General features: G+C 38.8%; 1 protein-coding gene across 8 annotated transcripts in view; it reads left to right on the top strand.

Annotated features, from left to right (window-relative positions):
* Positions 1–456: 456 nt before the first annotated feature.
* The window catches only part of aplp2 (amyloid beta (A4) precursor-like protein 2), a 165,027-nt gene continuing 141,557 nt past the window's right edge, over positions 457–23,926 (top strand). For 7 of the 8 annotated variants that reach the window (XM_073929590.1, XM_068214839.2, XM_073929589.1 and 4 more), the window contains exon 1: positions 457–677. In XM_073929590.1, coding sequence (XP_073785691.1) covers positions 606–677 — 72 coding nt within the window. In that variant the 5' untranslated portion in view covers positions 457–605. 8 annotated transcript variants of the gene reach the window in all.

The raw sequence follows: 23,926 nt of genomic DNA, 5'->3' as shown, positions 1-23,926 counted from the left end.
AAATATAATAGAAAGCTAGTAATTATTTTTTAAAGTAGGTTTTATTGTTAGTTTGACAAAGAAAGAGGAATTTGAACAAAATTATGTAGAAACAAAAAATAAATTAGTTTGATTTCTTACAAAGTATCTGTAAACTGAAAACTGTAAACAAAGTAAATACTATTTCTTAGATTTTTTTTCTTTTTATAACATCACCATAACCAAATAATTATAAACTTCACTATAACCCCAAAGTCTTGATGATGGAAACATGTTGACGCCAATTATCTACCCATTTCGTAACAGACTCACACCCAACGAAAAAAGCAGCAGCGACAGATTAATGACCTCATTTCCGGTCGGTCCCTTGTTCAGTCGGCCGGTGGCGCGCTTGTTCATGTTTTAGCGCTCGATCCCGTGCAGCGGCAGTTTGTCGGACACGCGCAACATTCCACGCGCGCTGAAAGCTGGATCAACGCACAGTGAGGAAAACACAAGCAAAGAGAGACGCACACTACAACCGCCCGAGGACCGTTTACTGAGCTCTTCTCCGTTTCATAGCCTCGAAAATCAGTCCACAGCGGGATATTTTCAGCACAAATCCCAGCAGAGAGTGACCGTGGAAGATGGGTTCAGTCCCCGCCGTATCTGTGCTTATTCTGGCGATCGCTGTTCCGAGTCTAGCCGGATACATTGAGGTATGTGCGCACTGATATTTCACCCTCGGTTTCAAGCTTGGGCTATTTTGTTTACACACGCGATTCTCTTCCTTAATGTGTTTTTATTTAAAATTCCTGGTTCTTAAATAATGTCTATTTAAAATCATTAGTCCAATAAACATAATTTAAAGTGCTCACGTCCCATGTTATGGCTATTAAGACCGGTTGACAAAACAGAAACTAAAATATTTTGATGTAAAATATTAAATAACTGTCATTCTGCCTTTATATTTTCACTTTACTATTTATATCTGTATTGGGAAGCTAAACCTCAATCGACATCAAGTTACTGTTAATTCTCTTAGATAATGTGTCTGAGTTCATCCATAGACAATATGTAAACGTTTATTTATTACTGTAGGTTTGTTTTCTTTATTATTATTGTAAACTTAATGTAATCTATTATGTTGTTGGAATATTTAGAATTCTATCTATCTATCTATCTATCTATCTATCTATCTATCTATCTATCTATCTATCTATCTATCTATCTATCTATCTATCTATAGGTAGATATATATATATAGATATAATTATGGATTAGGTATAGATTATAGTTGTGTTCTTAAACTAGAAACCATCACACACTTTTCCCTAACGCCTCTTTCATGACTTTATATTTGTAGCATGATATGGTTTTTGTAGTTTAGGTAAGTAAAATGGACAGAAAAAATAAATTTAAGAAAAATATTGTATCGGTCAGACTATCATTATACATATTCATCAACAATTGATTTTAGGTGATTTATGTAATCTTCCTTTTGCATGACAAGCTTTAGGTGTAAAAAAAGACTTGTTCAAGGGATAGTTCACCCCAAAATGAAAATTCCATCATTATTTACAACTCCACTTGTTCCAAAACAGTTTGATTTACTTTCTTCTGATGAGCATAAATGAAGATACAGTGCTCAGCCATTTTTTTTTATCAATTTCTCAGTGAATATAGGCAATGTATTTTGGTGCATTTAAACAAAACAGATTTTATTAAACTGTATATTTAATAAAATGATATTTTAGTCTTCAATCATATCTAGAAATTGAAAGATAATACTGTTAAATTCAAGCAAAATATTGCAAAAATAGATTACAACCTAATTCAATTACATTCTTCTAATATTTTGCTTCTCTTGATTATTCTTCATTTTTAAATTTGTATTTAATATGTTTCTATAACATAGAAACATGGGTGTACTGGTTTTTGGACTTTTATCATAAGTTATTTATCTCCAGATTTGGTTTCAGATTCTGATCGAATGGATATGCACAAATATAAGTTTGTAGCTTTCTATTAAAATATGAATTTAAAAGATAGATTTGTGAGGGGTGATCTTATATATGCTGAGCACTGTATTTTAAGGTAAGCTGGAAACCTGTACCCATTGACTTCTATAGTAGAAAAAAGCATGCCAATAGATATAAATTTCCACCTTTCTTTACGATATATTCACTTTTGTTCAACAGTAGTAAGAAAATAGTCACTAAATAATCACAATTTACATTAATGGTTGAACTATCACTTTAAAACCTGAGTTTAAATCTCTCAGACAGCAGCACCGTCAAGTGTTGTGAAACGTGTCAGTTGATTATACAGTAACCAAAATATGCGCATGAATTCTTGTGGTGTGTTAAAGGAAGTCAAACTTACGAAGAAGCTCTCACACCTTTCCTAGATTGACTCTGTGTGTTTGCTTTAAACCTAATCGCAGCTGCCCTTCTCCTGGAGGCATTTTTGCTCTTTTATTTTATTTATTTATATTGTATGTATGTGTGTGTGCCCATAGTCCCCTCCGATGGCATGCTGTTCCAATGAGAGCTGAGCCTGCAGGCATGATATAACCAATTATGAAACGATTCTTTTCGATGCCAGAACTAATGGCAGCGAAATAAATAATGAAATCTCTCTGTTCTAATTGATGCATTTAGAGTGTTGCAGCGACGCTTCTGGATATATGCAAGCATCAGCATTACTGTAGAGAATCTGAGATTCATTTTACCTGCGGATCAATATTATGACCCTATTGTATTTCTCTTTTTTCCTTCTTAAACATTTGACTCCTTGTATCCTCGATTGTTTACCTGATATCTCCTCAAGCATGCGGTTATTTTCGGGGAGAGAGGTGTGTGCTTTTCTGCTGGAGTGTTGTTGACCTCAGATCTGATTTATAACCCGGAAAGTTCTGCAGAGGTTCTGCGCAGCCCCGAGCTGTTCTTGCTAACCGAACACAGGACAGCTGCATCTATCGAAACCTTCAGTTTCTCCCTCCCATGTAGCTGGGGATGGGAATTACTCCTTCGCTTTTACCAGGTGCTGTTGTTGTGGTTTGCAGGAGACAAAGGGAATGTGTTAAAATCACACTGGGCTTTTTGTCTGTGTTGTTGATGCTTTGCTGTTAGATCTCTGAAGCCGATGGAAGCTCGGATTTGGCTTTTATTTAGTTTCCTCAGCTGTTTGATATGTCACATTTTTATTTTGTTGTAGTCATACGTTATATAACCATGACACATTCAGGCTCAACTATAAGCATTTTTCCCTCTATTCTCAATGGCTCTCTGGCTAAAATGTTGTTGTGATCAACAACCTGCGTAAAATTTGTAATACTATGAAATCAGGGCTTGACATTAACTTTTTTGATTACCAGCCACTGTGGCTAGTTGTTTTGCAACATTACTAGCCACTTGCCATTTTCACTAGCCACAATTTTGTTGTTGGGAAAATATATTTTAAGTGCATAAATTTGGCTTTGGAATGCTAAAATTATTGGATTTAGATTTTAGTCTACATGCCTCTTCATTCATTTCACGTTTTGTCTGTGTTGTGTATGAGGTTGCTTAATGTGCATGAGCAAATTTGCATGGGTTGTGTCACATTGCAATTAGTTTTTATTTTACGTGTCTTGTCAGGGCTCGAAATTAAGAATTAACCAAATTTATATCTCAACACACCAAAAATAAATAACTGTTATTTCTTAGCCACAATTTTTTAATAATGATTAAGGGTGCTTTCACACCTGCCTTATTTAGTTCGATTGAATCGCACTATAGTTCGTTTCCCCTTTTGGTGCGGTTCGTTTGGGCAGGTGAGAATGCAGCAATCGTACTCGAGTGCGCACCATAAGCGGACCAAATAATTGCACTAAGACCTGCTTGAAGAGGTGGTCTCGGTACGCTTTCAAACGAACCCTGGAGCGGTTCGTTTGTGGTGAGAAAATGATCCGTACTAAAACAGGTCCAACCGCAAAAAGTACTACGCTTTTTGGACTAATTCAGCAGCCGTAGGCCGATGCGCTGTGCATTATGGGATATGGAGGAAAAATATTTGTTGACAGCGCTTTACCAACAGAGAGAGAGAGAGAGAGAGAGAGAGAGAGAGGGGAAAACATTACCTGATGGATCGTTGGTAATATTTCCGCAAGATGACCATGTCGCAGTTTAGCTAAATTAATTCACGCCTCCTTCTAAAGTGACGAGCCATGCATTAAATTTTGTTCGCACATCATCGCACTTACTGGGGCATACCAAACAAGGGCAAAGAGGCGGAGTGTAAGCGGAGCTACAGATGCCTGCTAGCATTTTGCTTAGACCGGTCTTTTCTTTGGGATAATGGCTTAATACTTCATTACTTGCGACTTGTTTGTGTTCTGACCACATCTGCTTGGTTGTACACTATATCAATAAAGTGTTTAGTCTTTTATAAACACTGTTGTAATACATTGAGCCACCAAGCATTAATCTTATGACGTTTTTCTACAGTAGTACAAGCAGCAAAAGTCATTTTGTTTAATTGGTCTTCATTGTTGAGCTCTGCATGCTTTATTTGTGTTTTTCCATAGTGTATTTGTTCAAATCCTGTTTTGTGAGCTGTCACTGTAGATTTCCTGGCTCAGTATGTCAGTTTTGGCTTTTACGGCTTCTTTAATCACTGGCACCATGCACTGCGGGAGTGTTTTCCTTTCAGATGTGTGATGAAAACCGCAAATTCGGGGGAAAGTTTGATTTCAAATGAGTTTATTTCTTATGCAGTTCATATAGAAATGAGTTCCTTCACTAATTAATCTGAACAAACTGCCCAGCCTTGCTGATTTAGCCAACTAATGGAATTTCTCTGGCACCAAATGGTATTTGTGTCATGTGTAAATCTTGTTTTGCTTTTTCACATTTAAATGATTTTACTGATCATAACACAAGCTTTGGCGTAAATTAACTATTTATTTTGAATACTTGGAAAAAGCAGCGTCCTGTGTGTTCTTGTAAACTGCTGCTGGCACTAACACGATTATCATTATTATCTGAATCTCTCATGCACATTAAAAACACTGAATTTGGCATACTTGGGAGTTGCACAACCCAGCTGTTGTCACCCAGTAAGTTCAAGCGAAAGCTGAGCTTGTAAAATGTTGTTTGAGTGGGAGTCTCGCCGCACTTTTTCACGCATCTGAAATGGTAAACAAAAAGTGTCGTCTTTCTCCAGATTGCTGGAGGGCCACCTTGCTCTCGTTACGCAGTCGTGCAGCACTGCCTCCTGTGTTGTGTGACACTAGGCTCAGTAATGATCCACTTAAGAAGAAATTGAACAAAAGGCTTGGAAGTAAACATGATCTAATTGCGCCACATTCTTTTAATTTGCACTATTCATTGGCACACATTAAAATAAATGCTTGAAAATATTTCATTGTATTAATGCAGTTAATCTCTGAAATTGCTTGGGTTTTTGGATTATCAAATCTATTTTTGTATGAATGACCTGTCCAATTTTCACAGCCATGTCCCAATATATTTTAATATTAAAGGTGTTGTAAGTTTTTGACTCTGCTAAAGCATAAAAATACTATTATATGTTTGCGGAATTCTAAGAAACATGCTAAGTGAACATTCTTGTTTATTTAAAAAACAATGCTGAAGTCAGATATTCTGCTCTGAGTGCTTTATGTGCCGGAACCTCTGTTTTTGATTTGGTCCTTTAACCAGCCCAATGCCAGTTTAGCCAATTATTTTTCAGCACCCGGGTTGCTTTGGTGGGAAAGGCTCTCAAAACATGCGTCCGTGACCGAAATCTGATCTCCAGTGGACAGTAGCAGCCTCCGGAGTGAGACACTGATTCAGAGTTCCATGAGGTGGTAATTAATTAGAAAATAATATAAATATTACGAACATTAGGTGAGCAGGTTACATTGTAACCTTGTGTTTTAACGTGATACGTGATGAGATTTGCAGTGATAAGCATTTTGGCTGTTTGCACCAAAAGAAACACGACAGACATTTAAATACAGCCATTCAGAAGCACAGAATAGTGCACTCACTGCACTCCAACAATATGGCGAGGTTTATACTTGGGATGCTCATTTCGGTTAATTTTGCCAACCGACAACTGCCGCTCATTAACCAAATATTAACTGTTAAGTGGTGAGATTAACAATTAAATTAGATTATTAAATTTGTTAAATTATTTAATTGATGTGTCTTTTGTGTCTGACACATTAAATATTGCGTTTAAAATACTGATTTATTTTAACATGCAAACAAATTAACAACAGAGGTGTCCACGTTGCAACGAATACAGTGTGAAGACTTGTGCGATCGCCTTTGCTTCTCTCCTGAACTTGAAAATATGACCGTAGAAATGCTGGATTAAGATCGTCTAGGGCAGGGATCACCAAACTTGTTCCTGGAGGTCCGGTGTCCTGCAGATTTTAGCTCCAACCCTAATCAAACACACCTGAACAAGCTATTCAAGGTCTAACTAGGTATACTTGAAACACCCAGGCAGGTGTGTTGAGGCAAGTTAGAGCTAAACCCTGCAGGGCACTGGACCTCCAGGAACGAGATTGGAGACCCCTGGTCTAGGGAGTCGAATCGAGATCGGGATTTTTTTTTCGATTAATCGTGCAGCTCTAGTTTATAATCTAATTAATACATGTTAAACCTCTTCAACATTATTAAATGTACATGCTGAATCACTGATATGTGTTAGTTTGCATCGAGTTCAATTTCAAACAGTTTATTTTATTTTCAAGCTCTGAGGTGAACTATGCTGCTGCTTTCAGTAGTATGGCAATAAATGTATTGTAAAATGGCATTCAAACTCACATTTTTAGCGTTTAACACTGAATAAAGCACATGAGGCATACCTGAGGTGATCATTATAAGTCTTCTGGCGTTCCGCTGCACAAAAAAGAAGCCATTCCTCAAACATTTCTAAAAGTCGTTTCAGGTGTAATCAGAAAAGTCATTAGCCACATTTCCACTATCGTGCCAGTGCGAGCCAGGGCTTTTATCGGGCCGGGCCAATCGCCCGGGAGGTTGAGTAATGAGGCCAAAATAATGTCGCGTTTCCACTGTCGGGCTAGTAGCTCGCAGCGCGTCACGCAAACACCGCCCCCAGAATGTCCCCTGAATCAAACGTCACACAACCCGCCCACTTCAGCGGGAATCAGGCAGATAAAGCACACCCTGGAATCATCACAAAACGAAACCATTAAATGAAGACAACCCAAACAAACAAACGACCCGTTACTGTACAGCAGTACATTATATGTCTATAAGCACAGACCTGTGTATTAGCATTCATCACATTTGCTTACTTACCGACCGACTGTTGGCATTGTGCATCGAGTGCTCTCGCCACTAACGTAGGGACCCAGCACAGTAAGTGCACTTATCCATAATATAGTGAAAACGCGGCTATTATATGAAGATGGATTGTTCTGTAGACCAGTGGTCCTCGACCACCGAACCGCTGACCAGTACTTGTCCGTGGATCAATTGGTACTGGGCCGCACAAGAAATCAATAATTATTTCAGTGTTATTAATTAACAGAATCTGAACTATCTTTTATTTTGAAAAATGGTCTCATTCTTTTGCTTGCATCTTGGTCATTTGAGAGTCCAAATTTAACCCACAAGCAGCAAAATGAGTAAGAATCAGATGTTTTTGGAAAGTTTCTTTGCGAAGGAGAAAACGCTGTTAAAACATTTTGGGAAATATTTAACAGGAGGGCGAATCGATTTGACTTCAACTCTATATGTGAAACTTTTTATTTTTAGAAATGCAAGCGAAAAACTTGTCAGATGTCGCCAACATCATTTATCGTGTAAACGCAGCCTGAAGCAGCATTTCTTTGGTTTTCGCACCTGTGTTTGGTTAACCACATGCAGTGTTTTTTTTGTGTGTGCATGCGTGAATGTTGGCAGGGGTGTGTGGTGTCTTCTTTGCGGGGGTGATTTTTGTCTGCAGCCTTTGATGGAACGCAATGCATTTGTATGCAGACCTCATTGTGTGGATGTGTTAGGAAGGCTTTTAATAGCATGCATTGCTCACCCCAGGAGTGATGAATGAATGTCAGTGAGGGGCTATTGTGAGCTCTGAATGGGTGCAAGCATCCTGACCAGCACAAGGACCCGATTGGGACACAACTGCATGTATGTTTATCAAATGCGACGACAGCCAGGCTGGAGATCAGATGTTAATCGCAGAAGTGTGCACTTTTCTTGACGCCCTGGTTGTTTCACACATTTTTTTTTCGCACATTACTCACCTTGCTAAGTGTGCGATTGCGTCTCAAATAATTTTGGATGTGGTTTAACGTGTGTCAGGTGTGTCACGGCTCTATTGTGGAATCGCAGGCATTGATGTTGGTCTTGTCAGCCATTTCCTGTTTGGAAAGCCTGAGCAATGTTAGCGCCACCCTGATGCTCATCCTTTGAGCCGAGAGCTTAGTGCTTGGAGAGACACTTTCAATTATTTTAGCAGCCGCTCGCAGTCTCCCCACAAATCCTCTTAGCTGTAAGACACACTGAGTGCTCGACAGAAGAGAAGAGAACATGCTACTGCTGTGGATGCTCCTCCCGTCCATTACTGATGTGATGTATATGTGCGTAAACACACTTTGATAGACGCACCCTTGAGCACGAGTCTGCACCTTGAGTCACTGACATACTTTCTAAGACGGCTCTAGTTATTCATAATCCTGCCCTCAATCTCTGGCAATTGGCATTTGTGTGGTCGACTAATGGGCTAAGGTTGGATTTGACACCGATTTCACTTTACGATTCGATTTTAGTTTTGATTCAGCTTGTGATTTGATTTGATTTGGAATTTGAATCGATATTGATTTGTTTAAAATATAAGTCAAAGCTTCAAATTAAATGTACAAAATGATTTAATTATGTTATTAACCCCTTAACTGTCACCGTGGGATGTTTTTCAGTACATATATTTTAGGGCTGCAAGTCGTTTATCTAACTAGCTTAATCATACTTATCAAACAAAACATTGATTCACTAGCTTTTCTTAATGGTATTACTCTAGAAGAATATAGCCTAAGGTGGATATATAAAAAAAAACCCACTTATGATATGTTGTGTACATTATTCTGGACAAATCTAACTCAGAATCTAATTATTATTAATCAATGTTTGTATATACTATTCCATATATTCATGATGTATTGTTTTTTTTTAACCAATTCAGGATGTTTGACAATGTTAAGATTAATGTAAATAATAATTCAATTTTTCTAAATGGATACATCTCGTTTTGCAACGAAACTCCATATATAAATATATAAATATTTACACATACGCAATTCGTTACTATTTGATTTAGTGGCTAATTCGTATAAATTTGTACGATTTGCTTTTCCCCTATGGTTGGGTTGGGCTTAGGGGCGGAGTTGGATGCCAAGCCTCCTATAAATATATATAAGGGCTGGGCGATTTATTTGTTTATTTTTTTCCCGATTTTTATTTTGATTAATTCAAATTTACGTTTTGACAAAAATTTTATTTTATATTAAATCAAGAAATCGTGATTTAAAAAAAAAAAAAAAAAAAAAAAAAAATATATATATTATATATATTATAATATAATTATAATTATAATATTATAATTATAATATATATATTATATATATATATATATATATAATACATTATAATGGCACCAATGCGCTTTGGTTCACTCTCTGTATGAAGCAGGAAGCACACCAGGTCGCGGCGCTTCTGGTGTACCCCCTGCTTGACTGCCTGTTAAAGCGTGAAGTCATGTAGGATTTTACTTGTTGCATTAGTCTGAGTCACGTCTTTGTGGATTGTCAAGACATATTCATAAACTCGATCTCAACATGTTTGAAGGACTTAAAACCCTGCCATGTGAAAAACCGCGCCAATCTTTTGGTTTGAACACGAGCAGAGGTAAGGGCCTGTAGCAGTGAAAATGAAAGTACCCTCCCCCATGACGTCATTTAGCGGACCTAGTTGAAAACCAGACAGATCAGGCAACATAATACAGAGAGTGGAGCAAAGCGCATCAAATGATCGGTATTTAAAAGGGGGGAAAAAGAAAAAGAGATTAAATATTATTTTATATTAGACACACATCTGGTACTTGTATTTGCTCCTGCTATACGTCCACAACTTCACACATTAAGTTAAATTAGGCTTTACAGTTTCCATGTTAAGTTGTTTTCTTCTTGTTCTATATCTGTCTGACAAGATATTTTTGTAAAATAGTAAAACTAAATGGTTGTCAATATAAAAAAAAATCCCAGCCTTGGATAGAAAAAAGGAGAAGTATAATTATAAATGATTAACTACATGTCCATTAAGTTGGGTATCTGGATGTTAAAAAGATGTTTGTGAGTGTAGATGTCTCAACTTTCTCAAATGAAATGAGTTATTAATAATCAACATCCAAACCCAAAATTGAATGTTAGCTGTTCGTTGCAAGTTGACCATGTTTTAAAACACTGTACAAGAAATACTGGGTTCAAGTCTTTTGTGTTCTCCCAACACAAATCGATTAAGTTAACTTCATTGTTTTAAAAAAAAAATAAAGTTGTCCCCCAAAAATCTCAAGAATTGTGTTGATTCAGCTCATTTGAATAAACTATAATTTTTGGAGCTACGGAAAATCCAAACCTTGTCTTCAAAATGTGCATCTTTTTTAGGCGCACCCAGCACATGTCTCTCTCTCTTATCTGTCTGTTTTCCACTGCTTGTTTTTAGTCAGTAAATATCTCTCTTATCTCGTCCTGTGTGTCGTGTCTGAGCGTGTCTGCTGCTTCACGTCCCTCTTCAGGACCGGCAGCATTAAAACAAGTTAAATATAGCGAAGCTCGTCAGGCAAACCATACTCGCACGATCTCTCCATCTCCTGGGCGGCGCATTCGCTCTAATTATCCAGCGCATATTCGTCCGTCTTCTCTTTGTATGAGAGAAGGAGAGGCACGGTTACCTCCCACGACTCGGCTCATCACAAATTTAGACTCTCCACCATCAAAACAACCGCTTTAGGGCCAGACCGCAGTCCTCTCCACCTTTAAATGTACCTTGCAGGTTGATAGGCATGATGTGTGTGTGCATGTTTGCTCATTGCAAGCATCAGTAGTTGCATTCGTATGGGGTGTGTGACTCATCTGGCCCGCATGCGTTCACATATGAATAAAACATTTGCTGTCTTATTCAGGAGCATGTTGTTTCGCTCTCGCACGCACAAACAGATTTCTGCTGCCATTCCTTCATGTATGCTTTATTACGGCCCATATCTGTGGCCATCTGCGTGTTGCTTTTGATATTTGTGTCAGGATGGTTGAGCAAGGCCCGTGTGAACGTTTGCATGCATCATCGGAAATGAAATTGATATGCAAGACTGTATTATGCCTGCTGGAATATGCTAAGGATGTAATGCATCTGTGCACAGTATGCAGTCGCATTACGCTGCGTGGACTGTTGCATCTTATAATGCAACGCAAGTTTTTTTCACCCTTGAGCAATTTGATACAACTGGCAATGATGTTTTGACTGAAAATTGGATTAATAATGCAGAATGACCACATTTATATTTTAAAATACATGCATGTGACAGTGATGTTTAGCCTTTTTATAATGCATACTGTGTTGGTTACTGTTTTTGGGCATCACATCAGTTCAGAAATCATCTATTAAGAAGTATTTATTTATTTTTTATAAGAGAATTTCATAATTTCTATATTAATTGCATCACTGTTCCGTCAGATTTCTGGATGGATTGGTACTGAAGTGAATGCATTTGATAATTCTACTAATTAATTAAATTGAATTTGTTTATTTTGGTGTCACGTTTATAATTTTTAACAGTAGCATAACTTGAAAGTTGAACTTGGAGTAGTCATATGATACTACTTCAGTGCATCCCACACATGCTTGGGCGGGCCGCCCAGGTATATTAATGGCCACCCAAGTATATTTAGTAGAGGTGTGAACCTATACTGGTCTCACGGTTCGGTTACGATTATCATGCCATCGATTCGGTTCAATTCGATATCTCGGTGCATTGACGATGCTTCCCATACACAGTATTTTGAGGGTAGGCTATAACAAGCTGTCTGTATAAATACACACACGCACAGCAACACACTGTCTCTCATTCACACACATGCACAAACATAGACAGCACCAAACAAACAAACAAACACACTTAAGCCCTCGCAATATGCATTTAGCCGGAAGAGCTCACGCTGAGCAGAGCAATTAAAAAAAAAAAAAAAAACGCGAAAAAAAAGAAGCACTTTTCCGGCGGTCCCTTACTGAGAGCTTTGCTCCGCTCGAGCTCTCCCAGCTAAACGCATAAGACAGGCGTGAAACATAACCAGCTTGAAACATAAACTTTAGATCATTTTAGGCTAAGAGGTTTTTGAGATATTGCCGCTATAACTGAATGTATCAGGAATATCACAGCCACAGCCATATCACCCTGCAGCCGGTTACTCACTAAAGCTAAGCAGGGCTGAGCCTGGTTAGTACCTGGAGGGGAGAACACTAGGGAACACTAGGTTGCTGTTGGAAGTGGTGTTAGTGAGGCCAGCAGGAGGCGCTCAACCTGAGGTCTAAGTGAGTCCTAATGCCCCAGTAAAAGTGACTACACTGTCAGTGGGCGCCGTCTTTCGGATGAGACGTTAAACCGAGGTCCTGACTCTCTGTGGTCATTAAAAATCCCATGGCACTTCTCGTGAAAGAGTAGGGGTGTAACCCCGGTGTCCTGGCCAAAGTCCCTCTATCGGCCCATACGATCATGGCCTCCCAATCATCCCCGTCCACTGAATTGGCTCTATCACTGTCTATCCACTCCACCAATAGCTGGTGTGTGGTGAGCGCACTGGCGCCGTTGTCCTGTGGCAGCCGTCGCATCATCCAAGTGGATGCTGCACACTGGTGGTGGTGTGGGGAGACCCCCCCTCATGATTGTGAAGTGCTTTGGGTGTATGGCCATACACAATAAATGCGCTATATAAATACACATTACATTACATTACATTACATTACTTATCGAAAACAAAACCAACTTAACCCCGCTCATTTCTGGCGCCCCCTGGATGTACAGCGCCCTTAGCATTTGCCTATACTCCCTATGCCATGAGCCGGCCCTGAGTTGGCTCCTGAGTGTTGTAAATACCTGCGCTCACCTCCCTCGCGACAGAGCGCAAATGAGATAAATGCCGTCAGTACATAACCGGTTATGATTATTACTGAACCGATACCGAATTGTCCGTATCTGCATCGCGGTGCACCAAAAAAACAATTGATTTTGACACCCTTAATATTTAGTGACATATATTTTTTTTATTTATTTTTACTATTATTATCATCCTTTTACACAATTTTTTGTTTCCACCCAATATTATCAAACATCCGCAAGCAATTAAGTAGTGGAAAATCTTCTGTCCTTTACCTGTTTAATACTGCTCATTCTCTGTGCGCTAGTTGTTTTTGTCATTTTTGATCAATAGAATAGACTTCCAATTGAATGGAATACTGAGTAGGGTAGGGTTGTCATTAGGGTTGGGCCAATAGACGATGACATTGTCCATCATCGATTGCCGACAGACACCACGATGCTGAGCCGGTACCTCATGGCTAATGGTAACTACAAGGCTAATGGCGCCGACCACCATTTAATCTTTTACCTTTGTGAGTTTCTTTCTTCTGTTGAACACAAATGAAGATATTTCGAAGAAAGCTGAAAATCTTTAACCATTGACTTGCACAATAGAAATGTCAATAGGTTTTCAGCTTTCTTCTGTATTTTTTTATGTTCAACAGAGGAAAGGAGGTCTTACTGCTTTTAGACAAGTAAAGGTTGAGTAAACGATGTCAGAAATGTCAGTTTTGGAGGAACTATCCCTTTACTTAGTGCTTTTTAACTCCTCCTTTTTGTTTTTCTGTGTGTTTTAAGAGGATTTTGAAGTGTGTCAGTCTCTTCATTCTTCTTCTGTCTATCAAACCACTCGCTCTTGCTCCAGTAGGAGTGGCAGCAAATGAATCAGGGAATTAAAACAAAACACCAAACTCCTGTGTGCTTTAATTTGCATGATCAAATGCGCTTGTAAATGTTGTGTGGGAGATGACTGGAGGCTCATTTGAATTCAGCTCGGGCTTTTGACTCGTAGCTTCTTCTGTCGTTGGTCTTTATTTGAATTCTAGGAGCAGGTCTCAATGAGGCAGGCGTTTAGAGATTGGCTTGTCTCCGTCACTCGGGTCAGTGATGGCGGGTCAGTCATTGTGCTTCTTGAACAGAGGTCTTTAGGTAGCTTGGAGTACTTTTATCTGGCTGTGGAATGGCCAATCATTAGGAACATTTTTTTTCCCCACTGAAGATAAAGAGTTTTTTTGTCTGTTCCCTCCTTCTCTGTTCCTGCCTAAGTAAACAGTCTCATTACTGCCAGCCTTTCTAGTGTGGCTGTGTTGGCATGTTTGTGCTGGTTAACAGGCTGTCTGGAGCATCTGGAGTTTTATTACCTAACTATTTGGACAGTAAAGTGATGATGACCAGTTCCAGGAGCAACAGAGCTATGCATACATACTGACCTCACCTAAAAGTCTCTCACCAAGATGGTATTTATTCAAAGGGGACCTATTATGCACCTTTTTACAAGATGTAAAATCAGACAAAGAATAAGTAAGTTTCAGCTCAAAATACCACGCAGATAATGTTTTCTAACTCTTTGAAACTGCACCTTTTAGGCTTTGATCCTAATTGTGGTGTTATTTTGTGTGTATATATATATATATATATATATATATATATATATATATATATATATATATATATATATATATATATATATATATATATATATATATATATTTTTTTTTATTTATTTATTTTTTAAAGATTTATTTTTGGCCTTTTTGCCTTTTATTAGATAGGACAGTATTTAGACAGGAAGCGAAGTCAGAGAGAGGGGGGTAGGGTAGGGAAATGTCCTCGAGCCGGGATTCGAACACAGGACGCCCTGACGTGCTAGCATATTTCGACGCGCTAACCACTAGGCTATTGCACCGATGGTGATGGAGATACTTTGCACTGCAAGACTAAAGACCGATTTTATTCACTCGCCTTTTTTAGATCATTCATTTTTCCATCTGTTGTCATGTATAGCTGCACTACAAAAAAGCTTTTCTTACTTAGTCATTTCTCGTTTCCAGTCCAAATATGTAAAAAATCTTAAATCAAGAACAGACAATAATGCTTAACTTTAAAATGATAAAATTATATCTCATTAAGATTATTTTTCTTAAATTATTGTTTTTTTTCTTTTTTGATTAATCGATTAATTGAAGAAATAATTGATAGATAAATCGATTATTGAAATAATCGTTAGTTGCAGCTAGGGTTGTAACAATATACCGGTATGACGGTCTACCACAATTTGAACGTGCACGATTATCATACCATGAACAATTGCATATCAACGGTTTTAACCCTTAAAGACCGAGACAGCCGCCCGCGGCTAAAAATAAGTATTGCTCTTAAATGTTTAATAACTTTTGATCCGCTGATCCGATTCATACAATTCAAAGATTGGCTTAAAGAAGAGAATCTCAGCTTTCCAGTGTTGTATCACATAACATTCGTGGACTTTCAGAGGCTCCAGAATCAGTGCGGTTACGTCATCAACATTTGACCACGCTGATTTGACAAAGAAACGCTCGTCACTGTGTCTCCGGACAAACCAGACATGATACATTGATGTCCCTCCTCCATGCCCAGATTGGTTCAAACTTGCTATATCACAACCAATAAGCATAGGTTTCGCTTTTGTTTGTGGACTAAACAATGAGCTTTTTGAACAACACGGAATGAGAGATAGGCATACATTTATGCGTGGCTAAATAAAACGCAAAAAAAAAAGTTTTGCATGAAATAATTCTCATACTAAGTACTTTTGCATGCACAGCAGCACAGAAACATGACAAAACAGTGACACAGCAAAGACGAACTGCTGCTCTTGCTGTTTTCAAAAGACGCAAATGAAGATGCAGCTGTTTGTCTGCATTGCAGACAACCATATCCAAATCCATATCCACAGACAACCATATCCATGCTGGCACATAGAACCTAAAGATGTTCCATATTGAATCTAGTTTCGTTATGTAACTATTTATAGTACAGTAAATATTTATATCTATTTTTTTACTGATGATTTGCACCATGTTTATTTGGACTTTATTTGGACTTTGACACATTATTTATTATTTTCTTATTTTTTTATTTGTTCATTGTAAGTGGTGTTGTTTATAGTAACTGAAAATATATTATTTGGAAAAAGTCAAATTTGCTTCACTGTTCTATTATTTTGTAACATTTGTAACATACCGTATAGCGCAAAACCGTCAAACCGTGGTATTGTTTTAGACGATTATCATACCGTAAAAAATTCATACCGTTACAACCCTAGTTGCAGCCGTAATGTTATGCATTGTGATTATCCAATTCATGTACCTGAATACTGAAGACTTCCCAGAAAACGATCAAATAGAGGTTTTCAAACCGTCTTGTATTCATATCACCTTTGATAACCTCTGACTACTTTTTACTTGGATTTAAAGTGACAGCCTCTTATATTAGTCTAAGCATTAATTAAACAATGTAATGTAGTAAATATTGTGAAGAATTGACTACCCCGCTTTAATGGCAAGTTGAAACTAGCAAGTCACAGTAGCGTATTTACCCACTTTGTCTGATAGTTTATGGTCCTAAGCGATCCGATTGAATTGATGGTAAGAGGCAGAGTAGAGGAAGAGGATGAAAATGTCAGATCAGGAGAGCTGAGCAGAGAGATCAGTGTGCTGTAACCGTATACACCCAAGAGACCCGGATCTGCTCTGCTGAACCACCAAAAAAAAACACTGCCAAGCCTGATGCAGCACTTTTGGGGAGGAAAGCAGATCGAGAGGAAGAGGATGCGATTGGCTGAAAAGCAAAGACCTCAAGAAACCTGAAGTAGTTCAGAGGTCAGCTTGGTTCACTGAGCAGTATTTCAGCAGCTTATGACTCTGTTTATATCGGTGGCAGTGACCGTGGAGAAACGTCCAGTCTGAAATGACCGCAGGCAGGGTTTCTTCTACTCTGTCCTGTATGATGAAGGAGAGGAGAACAGGATGAGATGAAGGAGAGCTTTGAGAGAGGCCTGGAGCATGGACGCCTGTCAAGGAGAGATATATGTCCTTGCAAGTGGGAGGGAGTGTGGGAGGGTTGGAGGTGGCAAGTGTAGAAAACCTGCTGATGCAATCTGCCGTGGAGAATTCTACACACTCTCCAACATGGTGGAAGTTCAGTCTCTGGGGAAGTCGCAGCGCAGCTCATGGCTGCCACCGGCCTTATTGTCTTGTTCTGCAAATAGAACAGAATTAATAAAAGTGCTTTGAGGCTTTTCTTTCTGGCGCTTTTTATATGATCATGGTAACCGGTCCTACATCTATTAAAGCTGCTTGGGATTCAGATCAATTAGACTTAGGGATGATGAAATATACCTACTTTTTTTTTACAAGTTTGCTCTACAGAAATTGTAAGGAATTCTAGTGGTCAGACTTGACAATAAGGTTTCATTAGTTAAGGATAATCAATCGATTGGCAGTTGTCACGGTGACTCAGTGGTTCACAGCAAGAAGGTCACTGGTTCAAGTCTCTGCTGGGCCAGTGGGCATTTCTGTGTGGAGTTTGCATGTTCTCCCTGTGTTGGTGTGGGTTTCGTGCAGGTGCCATATTAATAAGGAACTAAGCTGAAGGAAACTGAATGAATGGATGAATAGATAGGTAAGAATTAAAGGGCACCTATGGTGAAAAATCTACTTTTCAAGCTGTTTGGACATACATGTGTGTAAGTATAGTGTATATACTGTCATATTGGGGTGAAATATACACACCCAGTCCTTTTTTTTTTAAATTTAACAACATAAAAACGATGGACCAAGTGGAACGGTTTTCAGATCAACCGCAACTTTACGTAGGAGTGCGGTCCCCCCGCCCACCAATAATGATTGACAGTACTATTGCATAGGGGTGTCAAAATCGAAATCGATCAAAATTTATGCTCAATTTCGATTATCGAATCAAAAAATATAATCGTCGATGCTGCCACGTCCCCATGTCACGTCAGCTTGGCTTGCCAAGCGGGAAAAAACAGGCTTGTTGAAGTGCTTGTTAAACTGCAGACGCAGGAGACCCGTCGACAGAACTTAAACCCTCTCCTCTTTCAATGAAGTCGCCGGTGTGTAAGCATTTTGGATATCCAGTGAGTTATGTTGACAACGTTCGTGTTGTCGACATAAAAAACAGTTTTGCAAGCTCTGCTATGTAACGTTACTTATTAGGGTTCGTCCGATAGACAACACCGGCTTCGCGATCCTCCGCCCGCCCCCGTTGCAAATCCGCTCGCGAAAAGTACACACTCAGGCCCTGTTTACACTGTCTTTGTTTTTAAATGGCATTTTAGAACGACAATGATTTGACATCCACAGTGGCGTGTAGCATTTCTGAGCAGCCCTCCTTCCTGTCTACCTCTGACACACACAGACGCACACACACAGCCATGGGCTCGAGACAGCGGGTTCAGGCAGTCAGAGGATCAGTAGACTGCTTCAATCTTTCACTCACTTGTACTTAGTCATTTTAGCGAACACCTCAGATACTGTTGGCTGGTTCCTGTTGGTTGTGCGTCTTTTTTACCGACGCCATTATAACGACACAGATCACTGCCTATTCACGAGTCCCGCAGAAAAAGTGATTGAAAGGTGGTAATTATGTGTGTATCTTGCCTTTATTCATTTACTGTATGATTTGTTTATGGGTAAAACAAAGACCATGCAGGTCAGGTAGTTTAAACGGTAGGCTACAAATAATTAATTGGTCATTAATTAATTAATTAATTATTCATAATCGAAAATCGAATAGAATCGTGCCTTTAGAATCAAAAATGTAATCGAATCGAGGATTTGGAGGATTGTGACACCCTTACTATTGCATAGACTCATATCGACAAGACAGGACGAGCGCAAAACAACTCATCTTAAAGGCCCAGTGCAAAAAAACAGCAGCAACCTTTTCCCAGCTATAATACAGACATTTCAAACAGCTATAATAAATACTCTGATGGGTGTTTTGAGCTGAAACTTTACAGACACATTCTGGGGACACAAAAGACTTATAATAAATATGTAAAAAGCGGTAACCTATGTGCCCTTTAAGACAATTTTAAATGCAGAACGCGGTGGCAAACAACACACTTCACAGCATCACTAGAAATTGATGCTTCGAATAGCATGTGTGTGTCGCACACTGAAAAGCAGCAAAAGATAAGCTCAGCACATTCTCCTCTTAAAGATAAGCTCAATCTTTTTTTCTCCTTTAAACAGCTGACTCCAAGCCTACAGATCCTGACAGATTGTTGTTTATCAGGTCCTCATTTAGAGGCTTTTCATTAGTAGTTGCTAATTATAATGATTTCGACGCTGCCAGCTGACTCCACCGCCTTCCTGAACGACTTCATCTCGTTCCTAATGTTTCAGAGAGCTATTAAACGCTTTGGCTTGAAGGCTTCAGAAATAGAGCAGTTCTCATCGTGCTCCATTTGAGCAGGAACAGGATGTTTTGTTGTGGGGGCAGCGAGACGTTTTGGAACATTGTTTTTCTGGTTTAGTGAGTTGATTTCCAGTGGCTCTGAGTTTTCGAGAGAGAGAGAGAGAGGGCTTTGTTTCAGAGCACTGTGAACAGAGGAGATCTCCTGTACAGTTCCCACAGAGAGAGAGAGAAAGAGTGAGAGACGGTAAAAAGAGACAAACCCTGCGGCTGCCAATGAGTCACAAAAACGTGGCCGCATGGATCCACAAACACACATGAGTCAGCTTCTCAGTGTGCATGGGTGAAGCTCATCAAAATGGCCAGTTCATGTTTCAGTCCTCCTTTACTTCATTTTTATTTTTCAAACGTTACTTAAAAAATAAAAATCATCCATCTATCTCCAGTAGGTCCATCCATCCATCCATCCATCCATCCATCTATCTATCTATTGCGCTATTGTCCAGTAAGTCTATTCATCCATCTAAATTTTATCCAGTAAGTCCATCCATCTATCCATCCATCCAGTAAGTCCATCCATCCATCTATCGCCCTATTGTCCATCCATCCATCCATCCATCCATCCATCCATCCATCACCCTATTGTCCGTCCATCCATCCATCGCCCTATTGTCCATCTATCTATCCATCCATCACCTTATTGTCTTTCTATCCATCAATCACCCTATTGTCCATCCATCCATCGCCCTATTATCCATCCATCCATCCATCCATCTATCTATCTATTGCGCTATTGTCCAGTAAGTCTATTCATCCATCTAAATTTTATCCAGTAAGTCCATCCATCCATCCATCCATCCATCCATCCATCCAGTAAGTCCATCCATCCATCTATCGCCCTATTGTCCATCCATCCATCCATCCATCCATCCATCCATCCATCCATCACCCTATTGTCCGTCCATCCATCCATCGCCCTATTGTCCATCTATCTATCCATCCATCACCTTATTGTCTTTCTATCCATCAATCACCCTATTGTCCATCCATCCATCGCCCTATTATCCATCCATCCATCGCCCTATTATCCATCCATCCATCCATCCATCCATCCATCCATCCATCCATCCATCCATCCATCCATCCATCCATCCATCCATCCATCCATCCATCCATCCATCCATCCATCCATCCATCCATCCATCCATCCATCCATCCATCCATCCATCCATCCATCCATCCATCCATCCATCCATCCATCCATCCATCCATCCATCCATCCATCCATCCATCCATCCATCCATCCATCCATCCATCCCCAAATTATAGAATTTATTTATATTAACATTATTGTGATTATTGAAAGTTAATATTACAAAACACCAATTTAATAAGCCTGGTAAATGGTAAATAATAAACATATATTCTCATGTGTCCAGCAAAAAATATAGATTTAAAAGGTCTTATGATTGTAATTGTACAATAGTTATAGTTTGAGCAGTTGTGTAAAGTTGACATTTAAAACAGTTATTTATTAATGCGGTTTGATAAACACTGTTAAAAAACACCTAGTTACTTACAAATAAAATAAAAATTAGTAACAAACTTGTTGCCTTTAAATTGAACAATTTGACTTTAATTTTAAACAGCGAGTAAAACCTTTGTAACTTGGAAATGTTACAGTAAGTTGATTGAATTTTAATAATAATGCACATAGTTTATTTACTTAATATTAAGGCAATGGATTTACTCATTTTAAGTGAAGTCAACTCATTTTTTAAAACTAAATTTCAACTAATCGCTTTTTACAATGTACAGAAATACAAAACTCTCATTAAATATTCACTCTTCAAAGTGTACATTATAATATCATGAAGCAAAATGTACTTCTGATTTCTTGTAGATAAAATAGCATAACATTCGTCGCATAGATCTAATATAGAAATTACTAGAATTTTAGCATCCACTAATTTTCTACCATCCATCCATTCTGCTCTCTATAGCACGTTTCATTGCAAACACGTGTATATGCCTGACAGTCCGTGTCCACATGGCTTTTATGCGCTGCTATAGTACAGCACCACCCACATCTACTTAAATCCATCTTTTCCTTCCACCCCACTGAAGAGACAAATACCCATGTCTAAATTACATTCATCACCATTGTTCCTCCTTCAAGATGAAGATGGCTGCCCTCCATTCCCCTCCAGTACCTCAGGGAAAACAGTGTGTGCGTGTGCGTGTGCGTGTGCGTGTGTGTGTGCGTGTGTGTGTGCGCGTGTGTGTGTGTGTGTGTGTGTGTGTGTGTGTGTGTGTGTGTGTGTGTGTGTGTATGTGTGTGTGTGTGTGTGTGTGTGTGTGTGTGTGTGTGGCACTGAGGGATCTGCTTTTCTCCTGCTGCTTGTCGTATGTTCAGCGATAGGGGGTGGATCAGAGGACTCAATGATCCATTTAACCTCGACCTTGGAGGTTGTGAGAGGATGGCAGAGCTGCAGATGAGGGGGAGAGATTCGTTCGCAGTGTGTTGCTTTCATCGCATTTATTTCTCTGCCATTGCCTTCCTACACTGTAAAAAACTTTTAGGTACTTTACTCTTTAAAAAAAAAAGTGAGTAAACCTGTTTTGTTCAAAGCAACAAGTTGATTTTACTTGAAGTCAGTAAACCTATTGACTTAACTTTTATAACAATGCACATTGTTTGTTAACTTAATTACAGTGGGGGAAATAAGTATTGAACATGTCACCATTTTTCTCAGAAATCATATATCTAAAGGTGCTGTTGACTTGTTCTCCAAAACATTTTTGGAGACATGTCCTGTGGTCTGGGACTGGTCCACTTCACAGCATAAGTGGCATCATGAAGAATGAATATTATGTAGAAATATTAAAGCAACATCTCAAGACATCAGCCAGAAAATTAAAACTTGGCCACAAATGGGTCTTCCAAACAGACCATGACCCTAAGCATACTGCCAAATTAGTTAAAATGTGCTTTAAGGACAACAGAGGGAATGTTTTGGAGTGGCCATCACAAAGCCCTGAACTCAATCCTATAGAAAATTTGTGGGCAGAGTTGAAAAAGCTTGTGCGAGCATTTTGAGTTTTGGGAATCCAATGACTTGTAGGCCTTTAACTTCTTTCTTGTAAAACACTTGGAGTTTCAATGAGATAGTTGTACATATGGGGCTGGATGCTTGGGCATTTCGTCTTATCCAATATCCATTAGGGGGGTGCTATTGCAAATGGACCTGTCAGACGAACGCCGCTCACTTTAACGTTAATTTTGCAGAATAACTCTGCTTATCACTGGGTGATAATACGCTGAAAGCTATATGTAAATAATATATATATATATATATATATATATATATATATATATATATATATATATATATATATATATATATATATATATATATATATAAAATGTAATCACTATAACTTATTTCTAATACAACAATAACAAACTCTGTACCGCAGCTGATGTCATTCCCTCGCTGTAAATGCTAGTGCTTCTTTTTTTTTTCTGCAACCTCGCTGCAAGTGCATCCTGAATGTTCACAACCGGTAATTCGTCTATATGTTGGCGCACTTAAACACTAGACTATTGGCACTGACATATTGTCATCTTTATATTCCAGATGGGATGTATTGGTTCTTTCAATATGCCACATCGTTGTTTATTACATCTGTGCCATAACTAGTTGTAAAGCACAAGATTTCATTATATAATATTTTTGTCCTTTTGTCCATGTTCTTTGCAAGGGATCAATAATCATGGTACCACCAGTATCACCAAAGTATTATGTCTAGAAGGTCATGCTATTGCCATGTCCAAAAAAAACCCCACACATGGCATAACCTTGATACCATGTCCTGGAATGCTTTGCATCACCCTGGCGCTTTTTGGCACAGTTTACTTCCAATCCTGCTCTCTTTCTATCTCACTCTGTGGCGTGTTTTTGTGTGATATGGGGAAAAGCTTGAATTCTCTGATAAGAATGCCTCTATTTTTCACACACACTTCCTTTCAGCCAGCATTGTTTCGCTCCTATGTGGCATTCAGAAATAGCACAGATGTGAGACTTTTTTTTTCAGAGGCTTTTTCTCCTTGCTGGTCAGTCCAGAAACAGATGGAGCGTCTGTATTGGCGTTCTGCTCCACTGCAGCTCTCAGACGCCCTACAGGAGCACTAACTTTATTTGAACACATCTTAACCTAGAGTTTATAACAGTCTGTCAATGTTTTTTTTGTTACTACTTTGGTCTGTCTTAGTTTTATTCCCATCGTGTGTTTAAAAAATGAAGTTGGGTTTGAAATATGGCCTCACGATACTGGCCTCACTAATATACAATATTATTGTTGAGTGTTCTGAATGCGATAACAATATTTCTTG

This window comes from Danio rerio, chromosome 18, assembly GCF_049306965.1.
Source record: "Danio rerio strain Tuebingen ecotype United States chromosome 18, GRCz12tu, whole genome shotgun sequence".
Lineage (NCBI taxonomy): Eukaryota > Metazoa > Chordata > Actinopteri > Cypriniformes > Danionidae > Danio > Danio rerio.
The sequence above is the reverse complement of the archived record's forward strand: the minus strand, read 5'-3'. Positions and strand labels throughout refer to the sequence as shown.